The sequence below is a fragment of the Rhineura floridana genome, chromosome 10 (genome assembly GCF_030035675.1).
Source record: "Rhineura floridana isolate rRhiFlo1 chromosome 10, rRhiFlo1.hap2, whole genome shotgun sequence".
Lineage (NCBI taxonomy): Eukaryota > Metazoa > Chordata > Lepidosauria > Squamata > Rhineuridae > Rhineura > Rhineura floridana.
The window spans coordinates 71,878,659-71,902,600 of NC_084489.1; the positions used below are offsets into that span (position 1 = coordinate 71,878,659).

Sequence of the window (23,942 nt, forward strand, 5' to 3'; positions counted from 1 at the left end):
GAGTCTCACCAGCATTCACAAACTATACTTCCCAGGATTCTTTAGGGGGAAGCCATGTTTGTTTAAAGAGGAATAACAATGGAATAAATATATGGTGTGAATATGTAGTTCCAAGCAGGCGTGGATAGGGCTGCATTATGAGGCTGTGCAAAGCAAACCGATTGCAAAGCCCAGGTGTAGAAATACAAAGGAGGATGCCCCTCGTTTCATTGCTCCTTCCCAGCCGGCGGGAAGAGGCGGAGCTCCCCAGCCGGCTCCGGGGCCGTCCCGCGCCCAAGCGACCACTCCGCGGCAGGCCGGAGTCAGCCCGGCGCTTCGCGGTAGGAGGGCCTCGCCGCGCATGCGCTCCACGGGTACGGCCCTGGCCGCAGCAGTAGAAACGCGACTGCCTCTGCCATTTTTTTCTGCGGTGGCGGCTGCCGGGAAGGTCGCGCTTCGTCATGTGGGGCCGGTATAGCGCTGCGGGGCGGCGACTGGCACTGAGGAGTCTCGGCCGGTGAGAAGCAATAGCAGCTGCGCCATGTGCGGCGGGGCGGGCGCGTCTCGGCCTTTCCTTTTATGTTGCGGCTTCTGGCAGAAAAACACTCTGCACGTGCTCAAGGATTCTGTCCTCCTCCAAGCCTGCTTGGGCCTTTTCCCGCCCTATAAGTCTCCCAGTTCTCTCGTAGTTATGAACTCCCGCGTTTCGAGTCGGGAACTACAGTTCCCATCATCCCTAATCCATTAGTCATATTCGCTGGGGATGGTGGGGGTGGCTGTTCGACATCTGGGGAACCGAACGGTGGGGAAGGCTGCCTTCGGGGCCCCGTTTTCTTGGACAGAGTTCCTGACTGGAGCTTTGGGAAAAAAGGGGTTCCCGAGCATGTGCAGAGCGTCTCACCACTGATCGACTGGCAGCCTGTGTTTGGAGTGCCAGGACAAGAGGTAGAGCTGCTTAGTTTGACACGTACCTTTGATTCTGACAGCTCAGCCACTTTTAAGCCTCCTTTTTTGTTTTTTTTGCCAACTCATTGTCATACACCGGGTCCCTTAAAACTCTTTTAAGGAGCGACATAAGATAGGGAGGCCTGCCTGCTGACATTTTGGCCTGCTTGCAGCAGCACTTGCGTCGTTTTGAAAGCTGTTTTATCTTTTCAACCCCCACCCCATCCCTAACTCGTATACTAGGTGGTGACTGATAAAAAGAGGGCAGGTGGGAAGGCGCTGCTGAAACAACCCCAAACGTTTCTCTCTGGAATTCTTGGTGGGTGGGTTTTGTGAAGGATTGGGGACAACAATCCCATTGAGGAGTGAGAACCCCAACTAGAGAGCCGCAGAAAGAGCCCTGCTGCCAGCATCCTGTTCTCACGGTGGCCAGCCAGATGCCTGTGGGAACCCCTTGAGGAGGACCTGAGAGCACCAGTGCTCTCCCCCACCTGTGTTTTCCAGCAATGTGGGCAGAGGCAAACTGCCAAATTGACATCGGCCAGGTGCATTTGCTGTGCCTTTTTTTTTTGGCACCCGCTAAACACTTGTTTATGTTTAGGCTGCTGGCTACCAAACTTTTCCCCCCTCTACTGACCCCTTGAAAATTCCTGATGGTCTTAGCGGGCCACTTGATGGTTTTTTTCCTGCCTGTCGCAGCAACTGTAACGCGCTGTGCTAGATCCTGTATGGTTTTTAATTGTGTGTCGATTGCTTCTTTTATTTCTTATGCTGTATTTTCTCATATTACAGTTTGCTTCTGACAGACTTCATAATGTAACACAATAAGATAAAATATAAGGAATGAAAGAAGCAATAAAAATACAGTTAAGACTTAATGTGGATATTTAATATGGGCATGCCGTGGGCTACCTGAATGAAGCTCATGGACCACTGGGGGTCCAGGGATCTCGATTTGGGAGCCCCTGGTTTAGGCAAGCCGGCCCAGACATGTTAAAACTGGCATATGTTTTAATCTGTAATTTTAGTTTAGCTGCTGGTTTTAATTATGTTTTGATTTTAAAAAACCCTTGTTTTTAACTTTGCCTTTTATCAGTAACTTTAATGCATACGTTGTGTCTTTTTTTTGGTAAACTGCTTAGAGGTTTTATTTACAGTTAAGCAGTTTACAAATTGTGTTAATTTGCTGCACTGTTGCTGTTCAAGGGCACATTCCAGCCAGACCAAACCGCTCAGAGGGTGTAGAACAGGGCTGAGGAGAGGGGTAGCCTGAAGAGAGAGTCCCGAGGGCCAGATAGAGAAATCAAGAGGGCCACTTTGGGCCTCTGCCTTAAGCCCTGCTGTAGCTTCTTGTCCACTCCTAGATACTGTGCAGGTTCCTTGTCCTTACCTTCATATCCTTCCATGCCCTCACTCCATCTTTGTGTATCCTGATACATCACTGCCCATGACCTTCACTCCCCCACTCTCTGCCATCTAAAGTGCTCCCTCAAAAGACTCCACCCCTTTCCCTTTCCTGCCCTGTATGCTTGGAACTGCCTCCCCGAATGCCTACGGGATGCCACCTCTCATCCTTGCTTCAAAGCCCTCATAAAAATCCATCTTTTCTGTTAAGCCTTTGTTGGTACAGCCCACTAATTCCCATGCCCTGTTCCAACTTGGCCTGTTGCTAAGCCTAAACCCTGGCAAGTAAAATAATTGCACATTCTTTCTTGATGTACCCCTCTCTCCCATTTCCTTCCCCTTTCTTCTGTTGTTTCTCCTTTGCCAAATTGTAGATTTGAAGCTTCTTGGGGCAGAGACCTGTTTCTTTGTACTCTAAAATGTCATGCATACTGATAGTGCTTAATAATAATAATAGCAGCAATATTCTAGGGTTGTTGTTTTTTTTTAAAAAAGATTTATCTTTGGTTTTCTCCATTCTCTTCTTAAAGTGTATATAGTGCCAGACCATTTAATCAGAGACTGTGGCGATGGAAAAGCAGTTCTGCTAATGAAAAGGCACTGCAGTACAAAACTGGAGATCACATGCATGGATTCACAGTAAACCAGGTGCTATGTTTCCTTTGCTGTTGCCTCTATTCTGTCACTTCTATTCTTCCTAGTAACTCCAGATTCTCTGGTGTTCTTCTCCAAGGAAGTTGGGGCATTTGGGGTGCATATGCACTATGCCTTTAAAGCACAAACGAAGCACATTTTTCTCCCCAAAGAATTCTGGGCACTGTAGTTTACCCTTCACAAAGTTACAATTCCCAGCAACCCCTAGCAATCTACAGTGCCCAGAATTCTTTGAGGACAAAAAATGATATTTGAATGTGCTTTAGTGTGTATGCAGCCTTAAGATACATTCAGATAGCAGTTTATTCAGTTTTCTCAACGTTTCCTTTCCTGATAATTTCATTTTATTTGATCTTTTGCATAATATAAAAGCCACTTCTGGAAATCTAGTGGAATCTAGTGGGAGTTTTGTGCTTGTGTCTGTGTTAATTGCTTTCAGAAAAAAATCTTCTTGCACCCACATTAACGCAGAAAATCTTGGGAGTAAAGTGATGGGATTTGAGGTGATAAACCATCATACAGTTCTTTCCCACTGTTTTCATAGGGGAATCATTGGGAAACAGAAGTGAGCATGTACTGAAAGGGTGGGGGTGTAGCCACCTATCCAATGATGTTCATTGTTGTGGCAGACCACGCCCACTGGTGTGAATGAAATTTAGTGCGACATGGCAGTATGTCAGTTAAAAACCCACAGGTCCATAAGGCAACAGGAACTGCAGCGTGAAAGGAACGCTAGAAATTGCTCCAGAAGCCCTGCCGTTATCATTAATAAAGCTAATGCAATAAACCCCATGTCTGAATGCAGCCCTGGTCAGATCAGATAGTAAAAAGCTGTCCAAACTCTGGAAAGTCTCTTTACGTCAACTAGTCTCCTGAGGACCTCGCTTGCATCTTGCAGCTGATTCAGGGGCATAACCAGTCCATGTGAACTCATAGAGGCTTGCCAGGCCTCGCAGGTTTATAAATAGCTTAGAACATAAGAAGAGCCCTGCTGAATCAGATCAAGGCCCATCTAGGTCAGTCTCCTGTTCTCACAGTGGCCAACTGGATGTCTGTAGGAAGCCCACAGTCAGGACACGAGGGCAGTTGCATTCTATCTCTCATCTCCTCAGCAACTGATGTTCAGAGCCATAGTGCCTCTGCTGGTGGGGGTAATACCTTATTCTCCATGTATTTATCTAATCTCCTGTTAAAGTCTTCCAAGTTGGCAGCCATTGATTTCAGTCTGTCTGCTCCAAGCATGACTAACGTTGGATATCACCAGTAGGATGATCTCAAGTTAAATCTTTCTCCACACTGCATAATTTTATGGACTTCTATCACGTCCCCTCTTACTCCCAGCCCTCCCTTTTTTTTTTTGCTTTTGTTTTTGTTTTCTGCTTACAATAAGAATTGTGCCTGAGCAACTTGGTCGGATAGCAATTTGTAAACTAGAGAGTCACTTAAGATTTTGCTTTGCATTCATTTGTCTGTTGTTCACCTTTGAGGTCATTGTTGATGTGTCTCAAATAACTAATGCAGATATAATAAAAGTGTTCATGGCCATATCTATTAACAGAAAGGTGTGTGTTTTTCTCCATTGTAGGTGACAGCCGTACCTGAGTTATTCTTAACTACTGTCAGCCTCAGCCATGATAAGACAGGAGCCAAGTATTTGCACGTGGCACGAGAAGATTCCAATAATCTATTCAGGTAGACAGCGCTAATAATAATAACAATAGTGATATTAGGGTGTTTTTAAGGATCTCCTTGTTTTAAGCCCATTGCCCTGTGGGTCACATTCACCTTTGAAAGTATCTTCAGAAGAACACAGGAAGATGCCTTGTACTGAGATCCGACCATTCGTCCATCTAGCTCAGTACTGTCCACATTGACTGGCAGCAGCTCTCCAGGGTTTCAGGCAGGGTCTTTCCCAGGGGTACCTGGGAATGATGATTTAAGCACCACACATAAAATAATGTTTCGAAGCTAAATGAAAGATGTGTTGGGCTCAGGTTTTGACGAATCTCAAGGATGGGGATGAAACCATGACTTTATGGGATTGGCGTTCAAGGCTTGCAAGCATATTCAGAGACACGCATCCCCTCTTTACCTCTTTAGGCACTGTTCTTCAACCTTGGGTCCCCAAATGTTGGACTACAACTCCCATCATCCTTGGCCATTGGCAAAGCTGGCTGGGGTTGATGGGAATTGTAGCCCATCAACATCTAGGTACCCAAGGTTGACTAACAGTGTCTTTAGGTATATCTGAGAATGCCATGGCAAAAATGATTCCCCCCCCCGCCCCAGTAATCCTGTTTGTATGTGTAGCATAACTTTTACTTCCAGATGTTAAACTCTTAAATGTTTTCCTGCTCACCTTACAGTGTTCAATTCCGTACCACCCCCATGGACAGTACGGGTGTCCCCCATATCCTTGAACACACTGTGCTTTGTGGTTCACAGAAGTACCCTGTCAGAGATCCTTTCTTTAAAATGCTCAACAGGTCGCTCTCCACGTTCATGAACGCATTTACAGGTGAGCAAACAAGAATTGATGGCCTCTTGGATTTTTTACTGCAACATGGTTGTACGATGAACTCTAAAATGTATATTGTGCCTTCTAATAGCAAACTCAGGTAGTGAGTGCCAACCAGGGCTGTGGAGTCGGTACACCAAACCTTCGACTCCGACTCCTTTATTTTTCTACTGTCCAACTCCCGACTCCACCCAAAATTGCTTCCGATTCCACAGCCCTGGAAAGCGCTGTAAATGTCTTTTTAAATTGGAAGCTCTTGTAGGAGCATTTTTATCGCTGCCTGAATATGCGCTGATCTTGGCATCACAGCATTTATCTTCATCTGGGTCCTGTGTCATACACTGACACACAAAATGTTTTCCATCTTGAGTTATGGTGAAATGCTCAACTACAGCTGACTTCATGGGAAGCTTCTTTGACATTTTGAATTTATATTTTAAAAAAATTGTCAATCAAAATTTATTTTGAAGCCGGAGTCGGTACATTTCTACTGACTCCGACTCCACCCAAAATTGCTTCCAACTCCACGACTCCGACTCCACAGCCCTGGTGCCAACAGGATTGTAGCCAAATCAAGGCCACCAAGAAATGAGAGGGAGGTTTCGGCGTGCTGTGGGGGTGGGGTGCCCTGAGCTTTGCAGAAGTACAAAAATAAACAAACAAATAAACTTAAGAGGGCAAAAACGCCACAGAACTGTCAAGTGAGGACTGAGCGTGCTCCATAGCTATGAAATGTACAGTAGCAGGTGGAAAAGAAACACAGAATGTGGTGGCGACGGGAAGAGTGAAGTGCCTTGCTTGGAAGGAATGGCTTTCTGAAGTCCTAAACAGGTATGCATGCCTTTTTGGTGGGAGTATACACTGCAACATTCCATTGCAGTTCCCACTTCTACATTAGCTACTGTCAGACTGGTTCAGATATATGGAGGCCACCTTAGCACCTTATTAAAATATCCAGTACTTTTCTTAGCAGCAACTGGAGTTCTGCAGGTAGATATGAAACCTTGAAAAAGTGTTTGCTGGTTTAAAGAAAATTGACTTGGAAAAGGAGAAGAGCACTGTGCTGTAGAGTTCTGCAAAACTTTCTGGTTAACATTGTGTTGACTGAACTTCAGTACGGGAGGCCTTGGCCGATCTAAAGATGATTTCTGCACGTGAAAACAGACCTGTTTATTTGGGAATGGGCTTAGTGGTGAAACACATCATTTAGCGAGCAGAAGGCCCTAGGTTTAATCCTTGGCATCTGCAGGTAAAGAATCTTTGGGGACAGAGCTGGGGAAGACTCGTCCTTAGGACCCTGAAGAGCCCCTCCCATTCAGAGCAGGCTGTAAGTGGTCTAACTCTCTGTAAGGCGGCTTCATATGGAGATAGCCACAGAGTCATGTGACCTTGGGGAACAAGTTGCAAAGATGCTGGTACCCTGATCTGGTAATAATATTGTGCAGGCCTCTGCTCATAAATGAGTTGAGCAATCCAACTAGTGTGGGGAAGGCCACATCTTTGGCAGTAGCACTGCAAACTCCTGAGCCCAGGCAGTCTTTCACTGGCCAAGGCAAAAGACATGAGGGTTGTAGAGGCTGGTCCATTGGGCCAAATAGGGCACTGCCTCACCTGCCTTCAGTCTAGCTTCAGCCAGCCCACACCTCCCTGCTTTCTTACAACCAGTCCAGGCGGTGGTGTTGCCTGTGGCAGCTTCCTCTTCTTTGGCCTCCATGTTGCCCTGGTCGAACTCAGCAAGCAGGAGGAAGATGGGGACAAAATTTAGAATTAGTTGGCCCTGCTTGTCATTGACTCTGGCTCCACCTACTGTGGGAACCTGCCTGCCATCACACCAGTCCCAGTTGGCACCATCCACCACTGTGTGTGTGTGTGAGAGAGAGAAATATGCCAGCTCCAGGGTTACAGCAAATTCCTTCCTTCATCCTGGGGCAGAGATGTGAAGGCATGGAAAAATACCAGAGGGGGGAGGGATTTTCTTCCCAAATTTTCCTGTTTGTTTTGTTTGTTTTTCCTGGGGGAAAAGGTGGAGTCAATTTTTTCCAGTTTTTTTCTCCAGGCCTTCACATCTCTATCTTGGGGGCATGGCTCTAATGGATCCAAAGTCTACACCAATTCATCTTAGACCATCTCCTTTCTGCCCTCTCTCATAACCCCGATGAAGGAAGGGGTAACAGCAGCAGTCCTTCCTGCTAGAACGGGATTTCAGAGGGCGGGGCCTCCTGCGAACCACAGAATCATATGCCCACAGGACACTGTTCTTTAATCATTAATATATATAATTGTTTTTCCATACAGCTAGTGACTATACTCTCTACCCATTTTCCACGCAAAATCCCAAGGATTTTCAAAATCTTCTGTCTGTATACCTGGATGCTGTGTTTTTCCCATCTTTGAGACATCTGGACTTCTGGTAAGGTTTTGACATTTTGGTACATGTACACGCACATGATGGTACAGTCTGAAGGAATATTAACCCCTGTCTTGTGTGTCTTAATGTCAATACAGGCAGGAAGGCTGGAGATTAGAACATGAGAATCCAACAGACCTCCAGACATCATTAGTCTTCAAAGGAGTTGTTTTTAATGAAATGAAGGGAGCATTTGTAAGTCCCTTTTTTAAAAAAATGTTTTGTTTTAAGAGCATAAGAAGAGCCCTGGGGCTGATGGGAGTTGTAGTTTAAAAAAGTAACTTTTCCAAGCTCTGGATTCATGTGGTAGTGATGAAATGCCTTGTGCTACCATTTTACTACAGTAAATTTGTTATTACTAGTTAATATACATTTGCCATTTATGAAGGAGTCTGAGTCGGAGTAGGTACATTTCTACCGACTCCACCCAAAATTGCTTCCAACTCCACGACTCCAACTCCACAGCCCTGGTTCTAATGTATCCAAAGTGTAAACTGGTTCTTTTCTTTCAATCCGTGTCTTCTTCCACAGTGTAATGCCGGGGTAGGGAGCTTTTTTCAGCTCGAGGGCCACTGTCTCCTCCTGGGGGCTACCTGTCAATGGTGGGCGAGATCACAAATGTTGATTTTACTTTTGTACAGTAGGCTGGTTTCTAGGTGCACTCACATAATATCCCTCTTTGTCCTTCACCCCGGGCAAGCAAGAGGCATGATCAAGAGTTTAAGAACACATTCCAGCTAAGCCAAAACATTCAAAAGAGGGTGCAAAGCAGGGCTTGGGAGGGTTGTGGTGTGGGCAGAGTCCATTCAGCCCCTGGGTCTGAGGTTCTCCTTCTCCGGTGCAACGGTACACCCGCTGTCTGAAGCACTCTTAACTCATCCTGGGTCTTGGGTTAAGAACTCTTTCCGCCTTCCTTCTGCTGTTTTCCTGACCTTTGGGGATTATTGGGCTCCAGCAAATCCGTATTATTATCCAACCTGTTCCTTGAAGTTATTACTTTTGCTTGGCAGTGGTGATCGCACATGATTTGCTGAAGTACTTTTATTCTTACCTAAAATGTTTCTTTTAAGACAGACAATGAGAGAGTATTCTCTCAGCACCTTCAGAACAAAATTCTCCCTGATCACACATATGCAGTTGTGTCTGGTGGTGACCCACTGAAGATCCCTGATCTTTCCTGGGAACAGCTGAAGCAGTTTCATGCAACACATTATCATCCCAGTAATGCAAGGTAACGAGGCTGCATTTAAAAGAAAAAAGTGCTATGCTTGTGATAATCCTGTGTGTGCTTGACATGGCTAATGCCATTTCAGTCTTCAAACTCTGTTTTGGGAGCCAGCAAATCAGTCAGTCCTAACTGTTTGGGGGGGGTGTTTAATTTCCTGTGCAAATGAACCATGGTGTAAAGGCTGTAAAAATGAATGGAGAAAAGCTGTTTGCTTTTTTTTTTTTGTATTTCCTTATCCAGATAAAATTCATTGTAGACTTACCGTACCTGATTTGGACAATCATATTTTAGTTTAATAAGTGGGGATTTTTGCTTGCCCTCAGGATTATTCATGCAAGTTGTGGAACAACTAGGAAGTCTCAAACCACAGGTTATCATTTTGTCCAAACAAGAAAACTCTGGCTACCAGCTTCAGAACAACCCAGGATGTTTAACCATGGTTTGAAGTTGGTTAAATATCCTACAATATTATGAATCTGGTAACTATAGCTTCCTGGCTTGGATGAAACAGGAAACAGTGATTTAAGTAGACTCTTTCTGGTTTAATCACGGCTTGTGCAAAGAAGCTCTGGCGAAAGCTTGCTCATTTTCTCAGTTTGTTAAACTGACATGATTGTCTGAATGTGGCCAGTGTTAAGACAGGAAATAGTTTTCTTTCAGTCGTATTTTGGGTAGGATCCAAAGGGACCCATGCTATGGTTCCCATGTTCTGGGGCTTTTAGGGATGTCTCCCCTACCCCCCCATCTCTTGTGCTTCCTAAAAAAAGCTGCTTCTAAAGGTGGGGGGTGGGGAGCCTCTGGCCCTCCAGCTGCTGTTGGACTCTTACATCAGACCCAGCCAGCATAGCCCATGGTCAGGAATGATGGGAGTTTTAGTTCAGCCACATCTGGAGGGCCAAAGGTTCCCCTTCATGATTTAGAGCAGCATTTGATGTGGAATTGCTGCAGTCTAAAGGAAACAATCTTATGCCGTCGGTTCTCCGCCTTCTCTGTACATGAAAATGGGCCTTCTTGGATTCAGGCCTTTGAATGTGCAAGCGGTTTTGGGGCTGTTACTATTAATAATAAATAATAGTAATCATAATCTTGTTGTATGAAATTTCAGGTTCTTCACTTATGGTAACTTCCCACTAGAGCAACACTTGAAACAAATCCAGGAGGAAGCCCTGAGTAAATTCCAGAAAATTGAGCCAAATACGGCTATCCCGCCACAACCACTCTGGGATAAGCCTGTGAGTATTTCTTGACAACAGGATTTCTGCTCTGTAGTTGAGGTGTCTTACAAGACTCACAGGAAGTCCACTTCGTCCTCAGTTGTTGCCTACAGGCTTTCCAGAAATGGCTATAAGTGCCAGAGGCAAGCTGAGCGTGGCTCTCGGTTTTGTTTCCCACTCCCTGAGCATGGCGGCAACACTGCAGCATCCAGAATACAGTAGGGCCCCGCTTATACGGCGGGTTAGGGACCAGGCCCCTGCCATAAAGCGGAAATCACCGTAAAGCGGAACCCATTGATTATAATTGGCCGTGTCACACGAAAATGTCGCAAAATGCCGTAAAATCGCAAAATCGGCTTTAAAATGGGGAATTTCCCCTTATTGAGAGCCGCCGCATGAGCGGAACACCGCAAAACGGAATGCCGGTAAGCTGGTCCCTACTGTAGTAACTCCTGGCTGAGGAAAGATGAAGCTGTGCCTGGCTTGTTTCTTTCCACCAACCATAGTGATGGGGGTTTTCTGGTCTGTTCTGAATGCCTTGTTGGCTATCCAAAAACTTGTTTTATTTACTTATTTGATTCCTTGATTTTTGAGGAGCTTTCTCCACCTAGCAGCTTGCAATCTCAAATAAAAGCTAACTCCACCTGACAATGCAGTATAAAAATACAGGATACAGTGCAGCTAAACCATAAACCAGCAAAAAAAAGTGAAGTACAGAAATAGAACATAAAGCATAATGCAGGTCATAAAGCCAAGTTGGATATGAAAGTTGGACAGTTAAAAAAGCAGATAAGAGAAAAATAAACTCGTTTGAAATGTGGTGCTGGAGGAGAGCTTTGCGCATACCATGGACTGCGAAAAAGACAAATAATTGGGTGTTAGAACAAATTAAACCAGAATTATCACTAGAAGCTAAAATGATGAAACTGAGGTTATCATACTTTGGACACATCATGAGAAGACATGATTCACTAGAAAAGACAATAATGCTGGGGAAAACAGCAGGGAGTAGAAAAAGAGGAAGGCCAAACAAGAGACGGATTGATTCCATAAAGGAAGCCACAGACCTGAACTTACAAGGTCTGAACAGGGTGGTCCATGATAGATGCTCTTGGAGGTTGCTGGTTCATAGGGTCGCCATAAGTTGTAATCGACTTGAAGGCACATAACAACAACAACAACAAAGCCAAAAAGAATGTAAGAAACCCCAGGAATAAAAATAGGCTAAATTTGGAAGGCCTGGGAGAAAGGAAAAGTCGAAAACATAACTGTGTGTGTGTGTGTGGGGGGGTCATTTCACTTCTCAGGGAAGCAAGCTCTAGAGGAGTGGTGACACAGCGCTCAAAGCCACACACTCGAGTCACAGCTTGCTGTACCGCAGGGGTTTGTGACTCCGTCGCTGTTGGCAGGACTCCAGACTTCAAGGTGGAGAGCGGAGGGTGAGGTTTTTCCCTGGTCTCGTGCAGCGTTTCAGAGATGTAGCACAAGGTCAGGACAAAACGTCCCACTCCTCTCTCCACCTCTTAACCTTGGAGCTGCGAGGGGAGCAGTAAACAAGCCCCCGCTCCCAACACGCACACACTCTTTTCCCTGTAGCTCTGAGCTGGAGACGAGAGCCTCCGCTGTCAGCGGCAGCGTGCTTCTGAGTGCCAGCTGCTGAGAATCACCAGTGGGGAGAGGGCTGTTGCGCTCAGGTCCTGCTTGCAGGTTTGCCACAGGTACCTGGTTGGCCACTGTGAGAACAGGTTGCAGGACTGGATAGGCCATTGGCCTGATCCAGGAGGGCTCTTCATACTTAAGAGTGCTGTTGTGGCTCTGTGCTCGGCAAGGCAAAACCAATCCGAGGTTTCAATCAGAGCTGATCTCAGAGGCTGGGGAGGAGGCGGGATTCAGCCCCTCTCCTCTCGCTCCAGCTTGGGAGGAATTGTCGGGTTCATCGCACTTGCTGCCAGAGCCTGGTATTTGATGTTTTGTTTTTAAGATGTTTTGAGTGCTTTTAGTGTTTTTGTTTGCTGCCCTGGGCTCCTTCTGGGAGGAAGGGAGGGATAAAAATTTAATAAGTAAATGAATACTGTAAATAATATCTTCAGTTAAGGAATCGTGGGTAGGCAGGACTGGGAAAAACCCTGCCTGGGAATCCACTGCCAGTGAGGCATATAGACTGTACTGGTCTTGACAGACCACTAGTCTGGTTCAAAGTAAGACCACATATGGTCAGCTGCAGCAAGTCCCTCTGCAGTGTCCTTCGCCAGGGGGATACATGCAAAAGGTCTAACTAAAAGGTCTAACTGCAGGAACACCCATATTTTTTAAATCGGCGGTGGGTAGAGAGACAAGTGCATTTCCCCCTCTTCTCAAATCGTTGCCTTCTATTTCCCAGAGGGAACACTGTGTGACGTGCGGCACGGATTCGCTTGCTACAGATTCTGAGAAGCAGACAATGGTCAGCGTGAGCTACCTCCTGGCAGAGTAAGTGGGATGGGAAATGGAAGAGTTTGGGAGGAGGGCCACACTGGACTGGGAGCTTATGCACTGTGTTACCATCCTTCTCTCTGCTTTCTTCAGCTATGCCCATTGCATATTAACCCCAGCCACCAAAAGCGTTAAAAAACTAGTCTGGAACGGTCATGCTGATGCTTAGCCTCCCACCTGGGCTCCTCACACTCCTTCCTTTCAGCAAGGCTTAGCTGAGAAAGGGGAGCAGTGATTTTTTCTCCAGTCTCCAGAAGGCTGACTTGCATTACTGCACCACATTACATGCTTTTTACTTATCTATTTTGCCCTCCTCCAAGAAGTAGGGCAATGTGTATTGTATCCTCCTAGCAACAACTCTGTAAGGTAGTTTAGGCTGCGAGGGAGAGTGTGTGTGACTAGGGTACAAGGTTACCCGGTGGACTTCATGGCCGAGTTGTCATGTGGAGCTGTTGCCAGGGGGCACTATCTCTTGACATAACATCCAGTCCTGCGCAGTCCGGTACAATGAAGGCCATGAGATTGCAGTAGCTACATCCCTACAGTTCAAAGATTTTCCGTGGTGCGGTGAACTGGAATTACAACTTGCTCCTAGGAGATGGCCAAATGCTCACCAGGTGAGTCCCCAATCCCAAAGAAATAAGAAACGCTACAGATATAGATTTGTGGTATTGTCAACATGTCACCTAGCTCACCTAGTTGTGGGCACAATGCCAGTATCATCTGTTCCAGTGTAAACTATGTTACTGGTGGAATACTTAGCATTTATACAGCACTTTTTAAGATTCGGAGTGATTCACACTTGCTACTTTGTTTCAACATTTACAGCAACCTTTCTGAGGTAAGTCAGTAGGCCAGTCCTCCAGCTGGGTAGAGCAAAGTGGGCAGCTTCAGGCAGATGATTTCAGGTGTCATGAAAGGGCAAATTTAATTTATTATGTGGGGAGTGGCATTTGTAAGATTTTCAGCCTCAGGTGTCAAAATAACCAGCCTTGTGTAACCTTGACTCATAACCGTCACTGGTGTGCTGTATATGCTGAATATGCTGAATTCCCCCAGTACTATTCTTAACTTTTTTTTTTTAGCATTACAGATAATTTTGAAACCTTCACACTAAACCTTTTGTCTTCGCTGTTGGTTGGTGGTCCCAATTCTCCTTTTTATAAAGCTTTGATCGAGGCTGGTCTGGGTACAGATTTTTCACCAGATGTTGGGTAAGTGCATGCAGCCGTGCAGCTGTTCACCCCACAACTTGAATTTAATTTGTCGTTTTTAATTAAATTACTTAGTCTGGGCGTTTAGAATAGGGGCAAACCTCAATTTGCTCTTTATTTCAACAATTTATATACTGCTTAACACTGTAGTTTCTAAGTGGCATACAGTAAGGTTGCAATCAGCCAGGAAGGTGTAGTGGTTAGAGTGTTGGACTGGGACCTGGGAAACCAGAGTTCAAATCCCCACTCAGCCATGAAGCTCACTGCGTGCCTTGGGACAGTCACTGCCTCTTCAGCCTAATCTACCTCACAAGGTCGTTGTGAGGATGAAATGGGGACAGGGAGAACCAGGTATGCCACCTTGAGCTCCTTGGAGGAAAGGCCAAATGTAAATGTGATGAGTGAATTATTGGATGAAAAGAGGTAAAAAGGATAACAACATTTAAAATTAACCATGAAATTAGAGAGCCTACTTAAAATGTTTGATTTAAACAAAAAACTTTGTTAAATGCCTGAAATTCAACAAGGAGGGGACTGTCTTGTCTCAGCCAGGAGAGAGTTCTTCAGAATTGGGCCTCAATGCACAGTTCCTAGTCTAATCTAGCTGTTTGAATTGAGATAAACTTGTAGGGTGGGGTCAAAATAGTTCAGTGGTAGAGCACATCCCTTGCATGCAAATAGTCCTAGGTTCAATCCCTGGCATCCCCAGGTGAGGCTGGGCAACACTGGAGAGCCACTGTCAGTTGCTGATTCTGAACTAGTTGGACCAGTGGTCCATCTTGGTTTAAGGCAGTTTCTTTATGCCCCAACAGCAAGTCTAACCCCCCCCCCAAAAAAACCCTAGAGATATTGTGGGAGGCCTCATTGGAAAATGGCCTCCATCCCCCCAAATTGTTGTGCTAAACACACTAAAAATGTGTTCTGGCCTCCTGAAATTCTAAAAGCTGATTTTCACCCATACCTTTATGTTGGATGTTTGTTTGAAGTTTCCTTCTGACAGTAGGGCTAGCATTCCCTGAGTTTTTACGCTTGCTGTTTGCCCCAGTAGTCTGGGCTTTGCTGTTCTTTTGTTGGAACAAATTAATGCATTGTGTCCCTTCTTTCCTTTCATGGGACACGATTCTTTCAAGCCTCAGATTTTAAAGAGCTATGGCTATAAGCCAGGATTAGGGTACTTCTTTCCCAGGGGCCAAGTGCAGCCTCCCAGGCCTCTCTCCCTGACCCTTGAGACTCTGCACAGGCCACATCCCTCACTAGCCCTGCTTTGCACCTTCCTTGGGTGCTTTTGCCTGGCTGGAATCTGTCCTTGAAATGTGGTAGCGCCTCTCACTCGCCTGGGTGCGTGATGGAGAGAATAAGCGTGTGCTTAAGAACATCTGACTTTTGCATGGCTGGTATGTTGCTTGCTGCACAAAGGAAAGATTCTCATCCATTGCCTCGCCCATGTTTGCCTCTGGCCTCACCCGCTTCCCCTTCTGGCCCCACCCACAACTGATATGCAGCCCCTTGGAAGGCTGCACACGAGACAATGTGCTTAAAAGGTTCTCCACCCCTGCTGTAAGCAAGCAAGGTGTTTGTACTCCTTTCCCCCCCCCCCCTGTGTTCTTCAGGTTTAACAGCTCCACAAGAGAAGCTTATTTCAGTGTCGGCCTTCAAGGGATTGCCGAAGAAAACATTGAGACTGTCAAGCAAATTATTTCCAGGACTATTGATGAAGTTATTGAGTAAGTACAAGCTGTGGATTTTGTTGAGGGTTTTTGTTTGGGGGGGGGGATAGGTTCCTAGTCCCAAGAAGTTTAAATGGCTGTTTGTTTGAAACTTGTAGGAATAGCACAATTTCTCTCTCTGACTTAAATAGCTCCAGTTTCCCTCCACTTGGTGTTTGTGGAGCAGAATTCATTGTTTGTTTTCTCCCAAGGGATGGATTTGAGGAAGAAAGGATTGAAGCCTTGCTTCGCAAAATTGAAATCCAGATGAAGCATCAATCAACTAGTTTTGGACTTGCTTTAACTTCGGTAAGTGCACTTTCTTCATACTTTATCTTGTCTTACGATACTGTGTGAATTGGTCGGTCGTATTCTTGTGTAATGGGAAAGGAAATGACTTGATACAGGTAGGAAATGAGAGCATTCATCCAGAGGCAAGTCCAGTTAACTTTTAGAGCATGTTCGGAATAATCATCTCAAAAATTCCATCTTGGCATTGATTTCTTAAAACTAAATTGGATTTTTATCAGTTTGTTTTACCTGCTGCTGCACCTTTTTTAGTGCTTGTATTGCTTTGGTTATGTGGTTTCATTTTATTTTTTTAAGGGTTTTTTTTTTTAGAAGGGTGGGATAGAAACGTCTTAAATACATAAAGTGTGATGCAACCCTCTTAGGCCTGTACCATTTCAGAATAAACTTGATTGTGGACTTGTATGAAGTCGCCTTACACTTAGACCTGAGCCCCAGTACTTTGTGGGCAGACTATAGCCCAGTGGTAGGGACCGTGCCGTGCGGGCAAAAGGTCCTCCTTTCGTCTTCACTTAAAACAGTTATGTGATGGGAAGGACCTCTGCTTGGGGCTCTAGAAAGCCACTGCCAGTCAGAGTAGACAGTACTGGAGTAGATGGACAAACAGCAAACTTCCTTATACCAGATTAGATTATGTTCCTACTCCAAATGGTAGAGGCTGCCCAAGGCCTGAAGTAGAGGTCTTTCCTGACACTGCCACGTGCAGTGCTTTGAACTGGAGATAGTGGGGATCGAATCTGGGATCTGTTGCATGCAAGACTTGTACTCTGTGACTGTACTATGGCTCATTCTGCTCATGCAGAGCCTGGAGCATTTCCTGCATTGTGGGGATTTGTGCGGCATGGAAGTTCTCCTCCACGTGTTCCTTGAACAAGTCAGGTGCCACTGTGGAGACAGCCGCAGGCATAATAAGCAACAAAATGGTTGCCTCTAGAAACTGTCGTTCTGAGCAACGACTCTCCCTCTTTCAAGTAAAACACAAGTGACTGTTATTCCTTGGTTTCTTCTCATCCCTGAAGTATATTGCCTCGTGCTGGAACCACGAAGGAGACCCCGTTGACCTTTTAAAGATTGCCGAGAAAGTGGCTCGGTTCAGGCAGTGCCTCAAAGAGGATCCCCAGTTTCTTCAGAAAAAAGTGAAGCAGTACTTTAAGGTAAAGATCGCTTACAGGTTGGAACATGGTCTTGTGTGAACATTGGGTTGTAAGAAGCGCGCAGGCAGGTCAGGCCAGAGGTCTGTCAAGTCCAGCACCCTGTTCCCAACAGCGGTCAGCCAGTGGTCCTGAAGAGGTCTTAAATGGGCTGTAACTAAGGCTGGCTGAAGAACTCTCTCTCTCACACTCTCGCGCGCTCTCTCGCGCGCGCTCTCTCTCGCGCGCGCTCTCTCTCGCGCGCGCTCTCTCGCGCGCGCTCTCTCTCGCGCGCGCTCTCTCTCGCGCGCGCTCTCTCTCGCGCGCGCTCTCTCTCGCGCGCGCTCTCTCTCGCGCGCGCTCTCTCTCGCGCGCGCTCTCTCTCGCGCGCGCTCTCTCTCGCGCGCGCTCTCTCTCGCGCGCGCTCTCTCTCTCTCTCTCACACTCTCTCTCTCTCACACTCTCTCTCTCTCACACTCTCTCACACTCTCTCTCTCTCACACTCTCTCACACTCTCTTTCTCTCTCTCTCTCACACTCTCTTCTCTCTCTCTCTCTCTCTCTCTCTCTCTCTCTCTCACACACACACACACTCTCACTCTCTCTCTCTCACACACACACACTCTCACTCTCTCTCTCACACACACACACACTCTCACTCTCTCTCTCACACACACACACACTCTCACTCTCTCTCTCACACACACACACACTCTCACTCTCTCTCTCACACACACACACTCTCACTTTCTCTCTCACACACACACACTCTCACTCTGTCTGACCCCTTCGCATGGGTACAGCAATGTATCATATAGTGAGTCCGGGGTTTTTCCAGCACATTGTTGATTTTTCTATGCCCGCCTGCTTTCAGCTCTGTTTTCAAAATGGCAGCTGGCTGCCTGGTTCTCGTCCTTCTCCTCCTCCTCCCCCCCCCCACTTAACCCTGTGAGGTAGGTTAGGCTGACAGGTAGCGGCTGGCCCAAGGTTACCCAGCAAGCATCATGGCCCTGTTCCTAGTCCAACACTGTAGCCACTACACTGCCCTGGAATAGGAAGGAAGCTTGTGCCGCTCTTTATTTATTTATTTATTGTATTTATATACCGCCCCATAGCCGAAGCTCTCTGGCCGGTTTACAGTAACATTTGTGCACAGGGAAGCCTGCGTTGGAGCCTGAACCTTTGTTTCACCTTGGCTCCCTTGCCATGTTATGCCAGTGGTGCAGAGCTTGGAAAAGTTACTTTTTTGAACTACAACTCCCATCAGCCCCAGCCACCATGGCCAATGGATTGGGTTGATGGGAGTTGTAGTTCAAAAAAAGTAACTTTTCCAAACTCTGCAGTGGTGTGTTGGAGCCGCTGCACCACCACTCCTTCCCGTGCTGCTGGGCTGATGTGAGGAGCCCTGGGCTGCGTCAAGAGAGCCCATGCTGCAGCTTCTCCCCGTGACGCCTTTGCTATTATCTCAGAGGGTTGGTACCAGCCTAGGGGGGAAAGCTGCAGTGTGGGTTTTCTGCATGTGGCCTGTAGCCTTCTTGGCATTTCTGCGCTGGTGCAGAAAGGAGCGGTGCTGTGTAGGCTGCTCCCACCTGGGCAGCATAGCCTAAAAAGGGGCTCTGTGTCTGTCCTGAGCATAGACGACAGCCTTGGGGCATCTGCTCATGACATTCCCCCTCCCCCCCTTTGTATGTTTTGTTGAGCTTTGCTTGAAAACAATTGGCAACTTAATAAGGTATTAATACCTGTGGGTGAGCAAGTTGGGGAGGAAAGTGAAATAAACTTTGCCAGCCTATAAATCAGCAAATAAAACGAAAGCCTTCTAAATAAGCCCACAAAAGTTACTAGCCTTCCAGTTTCTTTTTACTGGCCTGCTTGGGTTGGCAGCTGGTATAGCACAGTGGGGAGTAGAGTCTGGCTGGGAGTCCAGAGTCTGTGAGTTCAAATCCCCGCTCGTGTCTCCTGGGTGTCAAGGGCCAGCTAAAGATCACCCCCACAGGGAGTGGCTCAGGGGTTACATGCCCTGCCACCTGTGCAGCCGTGGGGAAGCTGCATAGTCCCAAGGAGCCCAGTTGCCCCCCAGCTGGTAGTTGCAGACAAGGAAGGGGCTGGCTTATGCAGCTGTGGCAAGCTGAGCAGGCCCTGGCCAGCTGGGGAGGACTAGCCTCAGAGGGAGGCAATGGTAAACCCCCTCTGAATACCGCTTACCATGAAATCCCTATTCGTAGGGTCACCATAAGTTGGGATTGACTTGAAGGCAGTCCATTTCCCATTGGGTTGGCAGAGATGGGGAGTGAAGGCGGACAATTGCAGTTCTATATTGGGCACGGAAGAGTGGGCTTCCCTCCTTTTGCAGCCAGTTTGGTTTCTATGACAGGTGCAGAGGAGTGACAGAGCTCCATTCCTCTGCCGGCCTGCTGCTTAGATGCATACTACCAGGCACGGTTTTAAATACCAGGCGCATTGATTCATGGTCTGTTTTTTTCCCCTCTGCCATTGCTCTGGGGGGAAAAAGGGTAACCCCCACAGGCTGACGCTGTCAATGAGTCCAGATGGAGCTTTCTATGACAAAAAAGCAATGATGGAAGCAGCAAAACTGAAAGAGAAGATTGAAGCTCTTTCTGAAGAAGAGAAGAAACAAACGTATGAAAAAGGTGGGTATTTTTTCTGCATACTCTGACTCCCTTGTCCCAGAACCTGAATCACTTTGGATAGTTTTGTCAGAACTACTGAGTTAGACTCTACTTTGCTTGCCAGGGCTGGAGCTGCTTGATCTGCAGAGCAAGCCTCAAGACACTTCCTGCCTTCCAGCCCTGAAGGTCTCGGATATTGAGCCTAGGATTACGTTTACTGAGCTGGAGACGTCGATTACAGGTTAGACTGAATAAAGTCAACTGGAGGGCTGGGGGAGGAATTCTGAAGTTCTGTTATAAACAGGAAACGTAGCGAACCTTGTGTTGGAGCAGCAGCTCATTCCTAGGCGTACGGGTCTTGATGTCGCTCAGGGTTTTTAAGCCCATGTGGAAATGAAGGTGGACTTCAGTAGAGTACCAGTGGGAACCTGCAACAGGATGTTTGTCATAGACATTTGATAAACAGGTGAATCAACCAAATCTCTAAGCAGTGTACATAAGACAGTAAAATAATTATCAGAAATATACAGATAAAATTAACACAATCTAAAAACAAGTATGAGAGCCAGTGTGGCATAGTGGTTAGAGTGTTGGACTACCACCTAGGAGACCAAGGTTCGAATCCCCACACAGCCATGAAGCTCACTGGGTGACCTTGGGCCAGTCACTGCCTCTCAGCCTCAGAGGGAGGCAAAGGTCAACCCCCTCTGAATACCGCTTACCATGAAAACCCTATTCATAGGGTCGCCCATAAGTCAGAATCGACTTGAAGGCAGTTCATAATAAAAAACAAGGATACATAACTGTGTTATTATTTTTTGGTGAGGTGGGAGAAAGTTTTAGCAGGCATCTAAAAGGTGCCCGCCTAATGTTGCAGTGGGATGCCAGCTAGCCATACCCTCTCTCGGGAGACTCCATTCCATTTCCCCTTTCCCATCTTTTCTCGGGAAGCTGTCTCATACTGAGTCAGACCATCAGTTGATCTAGCTCAGTATTGTCTGCTCTGGCTTTCAGCGGCTCTCCAGGGTTTCAGGCAGAAGTTTCTCCCAGCCCTACCTGGAGACGCTGGGCATTGACTCTCGGACCTTCTGCATGCAGGGCAGATACTCCACCACTAAGCCACGGCTTTTTTTCTCTCCAACCCCCTAAACCCAATAGACCCGCCACACTTTGTGGCCACTTACCATTATTTGTTCAGTCCTCGTTGACATCTGGCCACTGCAAACAGGGATCCATGTCTACTTAATAAAATTAATGGCCTAGAAGCCTTGAGAAACAGCCATTCCCAGGGCTTTTGGCACAGGGGTCTTCCTGTTCGTTAGGCTCTCAAGCTTAATGAAGGCCTGAAAAGATGTCTTTTGTTTTGCACATCTTTTACCCCCCACCCCTCCCTACAATACGACTGCTGCTAAAACATAAATTTTTGGGAAAGGGATTGTAGCCGCTTGGAATGGGTCTGAACCTTTATAGGAGCCAAGCCAGATTCAAAAGGATTTTCACTTCAGTTGTATTGTGCTCAAGGTGGGGCTTGTTTCTGACAGTTGCCCCCACCACTCAATTCGGACACCATATATTGATGTGAATGGTTTCTTCTGCTTTGTCTATAGCTGAGGATGTCCCTGTCCAGTACTGTGCTCAACCCACAAATGGCATGGTCTATTTCAGAGCTGTTTCCAGTCTGAATACCCTCCCGGAGGAGCTCCGACCTTACGTCCCGCTTTTTTGCAACGTCATCACCAAGTAAGAAAGAGCCTTGGTATTTGTGGCTGTTGTGCTATTCCAGGGATAGCCAGCGTTGTGCCCTCCAGTGTTGCTGGACTACAATTCCCATCGGCCCTGGCCATTAGCCATAGTAACTAGGGCTGACAGGACATGTAGTCCAACAACATCTGGAGGGCACCATGTTGGCAACTCCTGCACTTTTTTTGTTTTTGTTCCAGCAAAGAGTGATAATGGACACTTTGCAGAAATCACTCCCCTTCTTTTTGTTTCTGAACACTGCCCCCGCCACCCAATTCTGACGCCATATAGTTGGGGAGGGGGTAAAGGACTAGGACAGTTATGGGCACAGGATGCTGGATTAGATGGGCCGCTGGCCTGACTCAGCAAGCTCCTCTTATGTTCTTAAGGATGCGTGTTGCGGATATTGCTTCTTTAATGGTATCCGAGTCTGTCCATGCAAGTTCTTGTAACGAAATTAGCTTGGATAGAATATGCATTCATTAACAATGAAAGCTGCTCAAGAATCTCAAGCCTTCTGTGCAAACAGTTCCCAAAGCAATTGCGAGACAAATCCCCCAAGCAGAGGCATGAGGCATTGGGGCTAGGGACTTGTGGGCGCAAAGTTTCTGGGAGGAGAGGAATGTATCATTAGTATATCTAGTTCAGGGGTGGCTGACCTGGCTTTTCAGGGGTAGCTCCTATCAGCGCTAGTTTACCATGGCCAGTGGCCGGGGATGGTAAGAGCTGCAGTCCAGCAGTGTCTGGAGGGCCACAAGTTCTCTGCCCCTTCTCGACACTGACTGGCACTGGTTTCAGACAGGAGTCTGTCCCAGCCTTACCTGGAGATGCCAGGGATTGAACCTGGAACCTCCTGCATGCAGAGCCTGCGTATTACCTTTGAGCTATGATGCTGAGATTGCGCAGAGCTGGGCATACTTTCTTTGCCGTGGAGCAGGGGTGGGGGACCTGTGAGCCTCCTGATGTTGAACAATATCTCCCCTCCCCCCATCCCTGACCATTGGCTCTCCAGGCTGAGGATGGTGGGAGCTGGAACCCAACGACATCTGGAGGACCACAGATTCCACATCTCTGCTTATAGGGGTTTTAGCGTTGTTGACCCCAAAATTGCTATGCAAATGGTAGAAGCTGCAGAGAGGCACATATGGCACGTCCTCTTCTAATGCTGCTCTTGGATTAGGGCCTTAAGATGCAGATCTTTACGGACACAGCTACAGCGCATGAGGATTAGGAACATAGAGAGCTGCCTTCTGCTGAGTCAGGCCATTGGTCCGTGCAACTCAGTTCTGTCGCCACTGACTGGCAGCGGCTTTCCCAGCCCTAACTGGATGTGCTGGGGATTGAACCCGGGGCCTTCTACATGCAAAGCAGATGCTCTGCCACTGAGCCACGGCCCTTCCACTGCACACTTGCTTGCAGAAGAGGTGGCAGCTGCTGAGTTGTGGCCCCTGGAAGTGGTAGAGTGTTTAAGAAAGGGATCAGTGTGTCCAAAAAGAGAGACAGAACGAAGCTAAGCAGGCGTGTATATATTCTCTGCACAACTGGATTTGCTCTATTTCATACTGGGATTTCTGGAAGGTAGAAGCAGCTGCTTCTTGTGAAAGCTCTTTGGAAAGGGAGAAGTCTGCTCTTCTGACTATTCTGGCAAAGAGCAAAGGACTCAGGGGAGGGATCTTTTCTGAAAACTTTGCACTGTGCTTCGGAGAAGGAAAGAAGGAAGAAGAGCCCCTCCCTCCCCTTTGACACCATACCTGGGAGAAAGAGGTCACAGCGCCCCACCTGTAACCAAAAGATATCCTCTTGGGCTAGGGCTCCACACGGTTTGTCACTGTGGCAACGACCCTTTGCCCCTCATGGCCTGCGCAAACATCCATTCCTTGGCAAATTTATCTGACCATTGCAGAAGACGAGGTGCCTCTGTGGTGTGTGCATTTACCTTGCTTTGTGCAGAGCCTGTGCTATGCGCCTCTTCTGCAGAATCGTCTCTCCCTCTTACTTCTCAACAATCCATGTAGCCCAACCCCAAGCTGAGTGTGGATCCCTGACAGATGGCTCTCCAGCTTCTTACCTAAATACCTTCAACGAAGGAGACCCCATCACTAGTGCTGTGCTTTGGCTTGGAGCTTGATTTGGCAATCCTGATTGGGCCCCGAGCCAGATTGATCCATACCCCAAACTGAATTGGGGTCCTTGCACAGACCCCATTTTTTTTTAAAAAAAAGCTTTTAAAACTGCAATTAAACGTGTGGTTGGCAGCAAGGAGAAAGGAGGGGAGAGAATAAGATGATGCAGGCCAGTCTCTGTCTGCATGATCTTCTCCCTGCCCTTGCCACTTATCCTGGGCAGCCATGGATCGCTCCAGGTGGACCTGGGGCTGCCTGAACCCTCTCTGG

At 47.1% G+C, this 23,942-nt stretch overlaps 1 protein-coding gene across 2 annotated transcripts in view; it reads left to right on the plus strand.

Moving 5' to 3' along the window:
* The first annotated feature begins 226 nt into the window (after window positions 1–226).
* Window positions 227–23,942, plus strand: part of PITRM1 (pitrilysin metallopeptidase 1) — a 39,833-nt gene continuing 16,117 nt past the window's right edge. The window contains exons 1-16 of one of the 2 annotated variants that reach the window (XM_061586333.1): window positions 227–496; window positions 2,859–2,976; window positions 4,568–4,674; window positions 5,349–5,500; window positions 7,796–7,910; window positions 8,006–8,102; window positions 8,978–9,138; window positions 10,241–10,367; window positions 12,730–12,818; window positions 13,907–14,035; window positions 15,646–15,759; window positions 15,954–16,050; window positions 17,070–17,204; window positions 19,692–19,830; window positions 19,934–20,050; window positions 21,417–21,549. In XM_061586333.1, the coding sequence (XP_061442317.1) occupies window positions 441–496; window positions 2,859–2,976; window positions 4,568–4,674; window positions 5,349–5,500; window positions 7,796–7,910; window positions 8,006–8,102; window positions 8,978–9,138; window positions 10,241–10,367; window positions 12,730–12,818; window positions 13,907–14,035; window positions 15,646–15,759; window positions 15,954–16,050; window positions 17,070–17,204; window positions 19,692–19,830; window positions 19,934–20,050; window positions 21,417–21,549 (1,886 nt within the window). In that variant the 5' untranslated portion in view covers window positions 227–440. Of the gene's footprint in view, window positions 497–796; window positions 925–2,858; window positions 2,977–4,567; window positions 4,675–5,348; window positions 5,501–7,795; window positions 7,911–8,005; window positions 8,103–8,977; window positions 9,139–10,240; window positions 10,368–12,729; window positions 12,819–13,906; window positions 14,036–15,645; window positions 15,760–15,953; window positions 16,051–17,069; window positions 17,205–19,691; window positions 19,831–19,933; window positions 20,051–21,416; window positions 21,550–23,942 lie in introns of those variants that run through there. The other variant, XM_061586334.1, reaches the window with a different exon arrangement.